Genomic DNA, 9,559 nt, shown 5'->3' on the forward strand with positions numbered 1-9,559 from the left:
CATATCATATTACATATCACATATCATAATACTAAAAATTTTCATTTGTTAAAAAGTTATGTGAGAAATTACATAAATATTACAGTTGTTTATAACAGTTGAATTTAATCTCCAGAAAAAAAACGCGTGAAAAATGATGGATAAAAAAATCCAGTTACTCCAAAAACCTAAAGGCAAAAAGATAAGTAAATTGGCAAGAGAACCATCATATCGTTCTTAAATAGGGTTATTCTGATTGTACGTCTGTCTGTAACGAAATAAAACTTAACGTTATTATTATGTAGTGGACGGACTTATTTGAAGAATGGCTGCGCTCCCTCTAATAACAATAATCTTGTATTATATCTATTTTAGGCAAATCATAATTATATCTTTGTGTTATCTATTGTGTTGTTGATTCCTTCCTCCAAAATATAAAGGGAAGGAATCAATTATTATCATATTAAACCCATCATAAGTCTGTAGATATTGAATTTAGTATTTACTTGTATATGAACCATCTGTGTTATTGGAAATTGAAGCGATGCTACTCTACAGTTAAACTGAGTTTGCTTATTTCAAGAGAACACGTTATTGATTTAAGTTTTATTTGCCAGATTTTTAATCCAATTTACTTATTCCCTTAATCTTTAGCATCGTCAACGCCAGCACCAGTGATGGAAAATGTTGCTTCGTTCTCGGGTAGGTCGGGGCTGTCGTAAATCTTAGCGATCCTGATTTTAAAAAGTTCATACAAAATGCATGTAATCATTCCTTCGGGGATGTTAAATAAATAATTAAATCCTTGGCACGATTAAGCCTAATTACAACAGACTACAAACCCTTTGATTGCAAAACCATTGTCAACAAGATTAGTTTTCATGAAAACTGATGCCTTTTTGAAATGTAAAAAAGATTACCTGCACTATCCCATCGTTTAAAGACATGAAACCTTGGGATTGTTCGACTAAGTATAGAAGTAAGTTATAATATGTGTATGGTAATACCTACAACTGTTTATGGGCAAATTCACTAAATATGCTTGGTACTACTTATGTTAGGCGCTTAGTAGGACAGCATTTGCATTTGAACTTTCCTGTTTTCTCCGCGTCCTTTTCTGAGGGACAGGCGAGTGGTTGAGGCATGAGCTAAGATGTGGCCACCTGCAAATATAAAAGAAAACATTTAAAGCATAAAGAAAACGAAGTAGGAGGTTTCGTCGCATTTTCAAAGTAGCTTGAACATAAAAATCAAGTTTAATTATAACTTTTGCCAAATATAACAAGGATTATTAAATAAAATAATTTACCGATAGGTTTCTTAGGATCTGCCTGGAACGACATTGATGCTCCAGGGTCAGCGGTCATCTGGTTGGTCACAAACACAGCAATATTATACTCCTTAACAATTCAACAGTTACATATTTCCTGGGATCTGAAGGCATATGACAATAAAGGACAATATGACTCTCATCCCCATGATCATGAACCGAGTTACCCCTTCTTTAGATAATTGGCCTAGAGTTTCGAGATTATCAATCTCAACTCAATGAAAAAGTACTAAAAGTTTTTAAGCTATAAATTTAAAAAACGTGATTAAAAATTCCATTCCCTGCATATTTTACATGTTATGTGGATGAGGGCTTCTAATTTTTTACCTCCGAAATCTTCTGGAGTTTTGAAAGCATTTGTGCCAACTGTTGCTGCCTGTCCGCCAGTTCACCACGTCCAGAATAATCAACACGAAATAGAGCCATGATACTAACCAATCACAAATAGTTAAATTAGATCCAACAATTAGGGACACTAGCGGCTACGCTACCCTCCCTTACATTTTTTATAAACCTTCCAGAAGCTACATTTAAAAGGAGAACCATAACAGCAGTTCAGCGGTTAGTGAGATACTTCAGTACACAGACACACATAGTCATCCTTACTGTTATACTGTTACTGATATATGAATATTATGTATTAGTGAAGCATTATTATTTTGACACATCATAATAATCAACCTTATACAACAGTAACAGGATGTCTATGTGTGTGTTTATATCTTAAGATCTATGAAATAATATTTGTCATTGGGGGATTGAAATCTAGGCATGTAAACTAGGAATATACAAACACAAAACTTTAAAATATTTAAAAATTGCGGCTTTAGCTAGTGACCATGGATAAATCATTAGAAACGATTTGCTAGTAGTCACTGGTCAGGTCAATCTATGAAATTTAATATTTGTTTCCTGTCGACAATGAGAAGTTTAAAGATTCCAAGTTCTTCATGAAGCTTGGCACACACCAAGTCGAGCAACTCTATCTGCTGGTCACTGAATAAAAAAGAATGAGTATCAGAGATAAAGTTCAGCGGTTTCCTCAAAATGCCTAGCGAGCACAGGCACATTTCATTTTTAAATTTATTGAAAATAATAAGTGAGAAGTGTTTTTTGTGTATTAGTGTTTTGACTCAGGTTAGGTTATACTGGTTACATGGTAGCCCCGCGGAGTTAGGACACCGCAGGTATAGGCCCCATAGATTTAATCCCACCCACGGGGGGATTAGGCATAAAGAAAAACACTACCCCGACCTTATTTTCAATTTATTTTAAAAAAATGGTTAGGTTTCTGTAATTGCCAGACACTCAAGGCTGAAGGGCAGAATCTAAGCTTTCTATAAGAAAAAGTACAAAACCCATTAAACTAATCCTAGTAAAAACTAATTCATCAAGTGTGTTTAGGGATATTTAGGGACACGGTTCGACTCCTACTAGGTATATCTCCAACCTTATTTTTGACCACCGGAAAAGATACTTTGTATTGTATGCACATTCTTTTCTAATACACATAATTGGAAATGTGGGGATGTTGCCAGCATATATTTACCTGGTATAAGCTCTGGTGTAGAGGACATTGTCTAGAACAGCTTCCTGGTCAAGATTATACCTTAATTGTTAAATTTTCAAAGTAGGGTATCTTACAATTTTATATGGCTGTCTTTATTTAAAACAATAGGCTATTAGCGGGCAAATGGCTGTCAAAAAAAGAAAAAAATTGGCTTTCCTTTTTTAACTGTCTATAACACGACATGTATCAGTCTTTTTCAGAACCGGTTGTAATACACTGTAATAGAAATTAGAAATAAATAGATTTTTGAGCTAAATAAAAAAACTTTCGGCTACGCCCTTTGAGGCTTCTAGGGGTACATGAGAGAAAGGAGGGGATCGACTAAGTCGACTTTGGTTTAAAAAGACAATATTTTTTTAAGGTGAATTATATATTTTCCTGTTGTGATTTCTGTTAGGAGTTACCCTCCTCCGAAATAGTTTAATACCTACCTCCCCTGGACATATAAAAAGCATCACTGTAAACTAGAGTATCTAAGCTTAAGTCTTAAGCTACAGAAATACATCTTGTTACTTTTAAATGAGGATTGTAAGTATTTTATTACAGTAAGTCATACAGTAGGACTTTAAAATATTTTTGGGTATTTTTGACCATTTCTCTCCCCAAAAATATCTGTAAACCTTCCCTGGACCTATTTGAAGCTACACTGTAAAGGAGAACCATGATATCGGTTCAGCGGTTAGCGAGATCCTTCGGTACAGACAAACAGACCGAGATCGTGTTACTTTTATATAAAACTGATAAAAAGATAAAACCTGTCAGCAATGGGACGCAGTCTGTCGGGTCTGAATGTGTTCTCTGGTTTACAAATAATTTTCATTCAATACCAATAGAATAGCAATAATAAGATAACAAGGATCACAACATCCATAAAAGCGATGCGCTGAAACGGTAGGACAAACGGACATTAACACTTGTATAGTGTCAGAACTGAATTATCAGAATATAAATGTATAAGAGTCGAAGCAAAATTGTTAGTAAATTTGTTGAAAAACTGCTTGCTACAGAATAATGTTTATGGACCTACTTACATTTTTAGGACTTGATTATAGAGTTATTTCGCTTATAATACTGTACTTTGCTGTCCCAGGAATCAATATACCAAAAATCAGATCAATCGGATAATTAGATCACATTAAAGTTTGTTGCTAAAAAAAAAGAAAAATCAAATAGTTGCTACGCTTTCTATATCGTACCTAACTACTACAGGAATCACCATACAAAGTTTGAAATCGATAAGACAATTCTACTTGCCTAAATTAACGAAAAAAAGCTATCTGTCTCGGACGGACGGACCGACCCTAATTATAGAAAAGCTACGCTTTTAAAAACATATCTAAATGAAAATTAGATATATTAGAAATATATGAAAGAGGACTATGCACAATCAAGAGCAAGTAATTTCAAGCAACTTTCAGCAGAGATTTTGAGTATTTTTTTTATGAATATTCTATGATTCTGATTAATACCATTATATATCATCTACCATAAATAAGTTTTACCATTATTTTACATCAAAATAACTTTGAAATGTTAAGCGATTTTTGACGAAATATAATCAAATCAAATGCTTTGTTAAGTTCAAAGTGCACCATAAATAACACGATAAATCATCAAATGCAAAAGTACATTATCTATTCAAATTATTATAATTACAATTAACTACCCCTTTTGCTGAATATACATTTTTTTATCGAAAAAGATACTTCTGTGTCATAATATTTGATGATTTAAACTCTCTCTCTCAACTCGTTATACATTGTCAACACAAATGTTCACGTTAACTCTTTTTCATTCCTTTATAACAAAAACCAAGTAAATTAACGAAAAACTGCCTTAAAACACTGCTGGAAGGTTCATAACATCACTTTCTCTCGTGCATACATAGTCCCCTTTTGATTGAAATTCGAGCTTTTTTATGTATTTTTAAAATATCATGTGAAATGAAAAATATTTTCCTGTATCAATGTAGATGACTTTACCGCCAGTATAACCATTCTCTCCCGCTAGTTGTGTAGTCACGCACAGTGTGTGGGATAATTGGGTCTTTCCTACATATTTAAAGTTTTGTAACAGATAAAAGTGTAGAATTAGATCAATGCTTAGTAAATTGGACCAATTTTGGTACAAAAGTTTAGTTGTTTTCATTTCATCTAAATATAGAAGACATTAATATTTAAATTTCTTGGAATAAAGCTATCTTATACCAATAACGAAATCAATTCGAATTAGAATGAATCATATATGACAAAACTTAAACAATGCAATGATTGTGTGCTTGAAGTTATTTTAATTTGGACGGATTATTGTGCGTGAAAAGTGAAAACCTATCTAAGGTTATAACCCCCGCCCCCTCAAAAAAAAGGGGGAGGGAGGATTTTGAAACGTATGCTAGCGCAAATATCACATAAGCAAAACATTATGGGTATTGATAAGTACAAAATGAAAATACCTGTACGAAACTCGCCAAAAGCTTCCGTGATGGACATTGACTCGAGTCCTCCCCCGAGTAGCTTGTTCAGCTCCTGATTAGCTTTGTTTTAAATATACAATAACATGATAAATTACTTCAATAGACGATGCTTAATATCATATGGACATACTTAAATTTAAAGACTTTTACATGGAGATAATTAGCTTATAACAATATACCTTATAGTCGCAGGAATCCACGTGGATTTACTGGTAATGATTATGCAGTTACTACGCATTTTAAATAAAATTGTACCTTTGATACAGGAAACATGACAAGTTTGAAATAGAAGGGCTGTCGGAAGGACGTATAACCTTTGCTTTTAAAACCCGCAACGTAAGATCACAGTGCAGTCTGCTCCCTTTAGAGGTAATGAAATCCTGTTTTGTTCATAACCGCTAAAATATGTTTAAAAGGTGTTTTTTTGTCTTGCTATGTAATATGAAAACATTCCTGAGATCCTGTGGACACCCTGAAGACCTGTTTCCGCTTAACAGATGCCTGCAGCGCCGTACAGAATCCTCCTCCAGATCCGCTAATGTCAGGATTAGCAATCCGTATTTATCGTAGATTATTTTATTCGTTTAACTAAGCTAGTATTTCGGTAAATGGTGTGCAATTTAGAAAAATATTTCCATTATAGCTTCAAACCGAACAACGCTGGATTAGAACCAGTTCTCGGCCATAGGTACTAAAAAACTGGTTTTAATCTTATAATTTTTTATTTTAATATCCGCGGAAAGCTGTTTATAATACGAGGAGATTAAAAAACTATTTGTATTGAATTTATAACAAAATTTGATAAAGTAACAACGCGCCAGTATTATTGTAAGAGCATGTATTGACACGGGGCGCACATGCTTTATACTTAAGTCTATGTGTCATCACGCACATTCATCCGTCCTTCTGATTTAGGAGGGAGTCTTGCACACTCAGAAATATGAAGGGAAAAAATAGAAAACGAAACTCAAATTAAAATAAATTAAGTTTCATTATCATCCGAAAATCTTTTTCGTAGGATTTTCTGTATTGAACTAAGTTGCATGCACAGATTGCCATATCCCTGATCTTCATGAGGCCCTCTTTAATCTTCTCCACCTTTGCTTCGGATAATCCTAGATAAGGTTGAAAACTTGAAATAATCCATTAGTTGCCAAGCAAAGTATCCCAGAGAGAGAAGATATTGTACTGCTTATTCCACTAGTCCCAAGTTTTATAATAACGTTTACTTACTCGTTGGCTTAACAACTTTGGGAGCTTTATTGAATTTTGATTGGTTAGTTTATTAAATTGACTGTTAAAACGTTTCAACCACTAATCTTACGCTGGAGAAGGGGTTATTTTGTGTATTATTATTAGGGACGTACATTAATTTATAGGCAATTGTCTTAAACCTTTAGTTCTCTGAAAGTATCGTACAAACGGATGGAGTCCAACCTCCGATTCCACCTAAATGGATTACCTATGAATTAAAAATGATTTTTTAAGTCTCATATTTGCAAATTTCATAAAAAATAAGGAGATTATCTCTTTGATTATTGTGCTTTGAACGTCAGAAGTCTAAGCTACATACAAACATTGCGTTACCTTTGATGGCACAAAGCTTTTTCTTGGTGATCATTTGTAGACCCCTGATAGTACAGATGCCGGCAGACTTGAGCTTTTTAATATCCGCCATGTTGATGCCGTGGTTTTGCAACAAATCAACGTCCTGTTTTTATCCACAACCGAGCATTGATCAGATTGTTATGATTTAGGGTTTAAGATAATTTTTAATAGGTAGTGAAGGATTTTTAGTTAATTAAATTAATATATAGAATATACGTGGATATTGTGACAGGGAAATTTTGTCGCCAGTTTAGGTCGCTAACGTTGACTTCATCTATTGGTCAGTTCGATCGTCCAATAGTAGGGGGAAAGGATGGGATTAAGGGGTTGTTATCTTAGTCCACTGCGATTGCCGTTTTAAAAAGTACATGGACATATGATGTAGTTTTATCTGCTATAAGCTAATTAAATCCATCAATATCTTTTCGCCTAATATCCACAAATTCAAATATATTTAATTCCAGAATAACATAAATAATGACAACTTTAATCGCTTTAAAGGACTATGCCTATCTAAGACAAACTTACAAAACCATATGTACTATTTTACATAAAATTATTAAGCTGCGCTTGTACAATATTGTAAATCTAAATGCGTGTATTGTCCTGGTAGAAATCATCCGTATCAGCGTCGTATAGAGAAACTTCATCAGTAGTTTGTTGTTCTGCTACAGCGGCCATTTTTAAAAAGATTTCAAGATTATGTCTGAACAAATATTTTTTTAATTTACAGTTATTGACTTGATAATGAGAAATATCTCAGACTTTTTACCTAATTTGTACGGGGAGTATTACATAGATCCACTTTAAGTAGTATTTGCTCATCCTTCATTTCTGATAGCGAGGAGTTTACTTTGCAATTAAAGCAAGAACTAATATTATAAAAAGTTTATTAAAACAAAGGCCTACGGAGTCGAGGATCAATAGGCGAAAAATAAAAAAAAAGAGAACTATAAAATGAAAATTTTCATTGTGCTTGGAAAGTTTGTGTCATAAAAATCTTAATTTTTTGTTTAAGGCGTTATTACAAACCGTAAGCGACGCAGACAACCAACCCGTCAAGTTTCAACTAGCTGGAAACCTAATAACAAAACTATTCTAATGATCGCGTTTAACCATACATCTTAATTTCACTAAGGCACAGCGGCTTTGCGCCATAAAATACATTCATACGAACCAAGGGTTCCCCAAGGGATCATAAATAAATGAAAACATATATAGGTGAAGTATATTTCTAAATACCATTTTTTTGTTTATTGTAACAAAAATTCAATCATAGTCAACCATTCATATTTTTCATATAAGATACAAAAAAAATTATTCAAATTAGGTATAGAATCATAATTATCAAAACTACTGAAAAATATTTTTAATATTATTTTTGAATAACTAGGAACATAAAAAGCAATAGAATATTTTGAAATATTGTTTATTATATAGAAACAATTAAAGCACACTTTTTCACTCTGCGCTAATTGACGAAGAAAGTTGAAGGTGTGATACATCAAACACATATCAATCGTTTTTTTTATGTTGATGCCAAAATGACATCTTGTTTATATTCTCGTTTAGATTCTAGAGCCAAAATAAACATGGAGAGATTTATTTTTAGTGATGTTGGCACACCTTAAACTTTCTCCATCATCTAGCTCAGCATTATAATTGGTGAACCTTAACACAATAACAAACTTAAGTAAAAATATGATGGTCAATTTAAGGAGTATTATTTTTCTACTATGACCAAGAGATAAATAAGGAAAAGGCACTGTGAGGTTTTTGCATGAGATAGTGGTTGTTTTAATTAAAAATATCCTACTTTTTTTTGCAAAATTTTTGAATGACAACAGTAGGGCAACTTCTAAAGGATGGGTTAAGGGGGGGGGGGGGAGTTCTGACACTTTTGCGTAAACGGTGATTATAGGCTTTGTCTTTGGACTGAGAGGATAGGTTATTAGGAATAAAATCATTCTTATATGATGAATTTCCCCCAGATTTAAGATTTTTTGGATAGGCCTCCAGGTTCCGGAGCTCCAGGCCTCCAGGTTGTCTCTCTACAGGTAAATATAAAATAAATTTTTTTTTAAGAGTTAGATGTCAGCTTATAAGACAAAATATGTATGTTTTTTCTTCAAATATGTGAATAACAATAAAAAACAAGTATATTTTGTTTTATAAGTTAACTTCTAACTCTTCAAAAAAAATCTTATTTTTAATTTTTACCTGTACAGAGACCACCTGGAGGCCTGGAGCTCCGGAACCTGGAGGCCTATCCAAAAAATCTTAAATCTGGGGGAAATTCATCATATAAGAATGATTTTTTCCCTAATAGCCTATCCTCTCAGTCCAAAGACAAAGCCAATAATCACTGTTTACGCAAGTGTCAGAACTTCCCCCCCCCCCCCCCCCTCTTATTGCTGATCTCGTACATCAAGATATTTAAAAGACTTTATACATCATAGAAGATTAAAACCTATAAAAGTATAGATTACGAGGATAAATTTTTGAACAAATAAGGTTACAACAATTAGCAAATAAAAATTACTGCTTTTAAATAACGATCAAACTAATATATCATTTTGGCTATATTTTTCACTCTCTA

General features: G+C 33.2%; 1 protein-coding gene and 1 long non-coding RNA gene across 2 annotated transcripts; both read right to left on the reverse strand.

Moving 5' to 3' along the window:
• Positions 1-12: 12 nt before the first annotated feature.
• On the reverse strand, positions 13-7,662 carry LOC145324265 (meiotic recombination protein DMC1/LIM15 homolog). Its single transcript, XM_080166887.1, has 14 exons — positions 7,564-7,662; positions 6,940-7,060; positions 6,416-6,467; positions 5,804-5,887; positions 5,332-5,402; positions 4,838-4,930; positions 3,635-3,677; positions 2,859-2,918; positions 2,222-2,305; positions 1,637-1,739; positions 1,289-1,379; positions 1,074-1,142; positions 621-711; positions 13-166 (listed from the first exon to the last, which is right to left on the reverse strand). The coding sequence occupies exons 1-13, from the start codon at positions 7,639-7,641 to the stop codon at positions 623-625; spliced, it is 1,038 nt and encodes a 345-aa protein (XP_080023013.1). The 5' UTR covers positions 7,642-7,662; the 3' UTR covers positions 13-166; positions 621-622.
• Positions 7,663-8,174: 512 nt separating this feature from the next.
• LOC145325259 (uncharacterized) lies at positions 8,175-8,851 on the reverse strand. Its single transcript, XR_013881419.1, has 2 exons — positions 8,587-8,851; positions 8,175-8,431 (listed from the first exon to the last, which is right to left on the reverse strand). It is a non-coding gene; the product is annotated as an uncharacterized LOC145325259 (long non-coding RNA).
• Between the last annotated feature and the right edge of the window lie 708 nt (positions 8,852-9,559).

The sequence above is a fragment of the Acartia tonsa genome, chromosome 7 (genome assembly GCF_053477335.1).
Source record: "Acartia tonsa isolate MP-2025a chromosome 7, ASM5347733v1, whole genome shotgun sequence".
Lineage (NCBI taxonomy): Eukaryota > Metazoa > Arthropoda > Copepoda > Calanoida > Acartiidae > Acartia > Acartia tonsa.

Coding starts and splice junctions, on each gene's coding strand:
- LOC145324265 (XM_080166887.1), bottom strand. CDS start 7,641: ATGGCCGCTGTAGCAGAACAACAAACTACTGATGAAGTTTCTCTATAC. Junction 2,306..2,858: donor TACACCAGAGCTTATACCAG/GTAAATATATGC, acceptor TTTTTTATTCAG/TGACCAGCAGATAGAGTTGC. Junction 1,380..1,636: donor AACTCCAGAAGATTTCGGAG/GTAAAAAATTAG, acceptor TGAATTGTTAAG/GAGTATAATATTGCTGTGTT.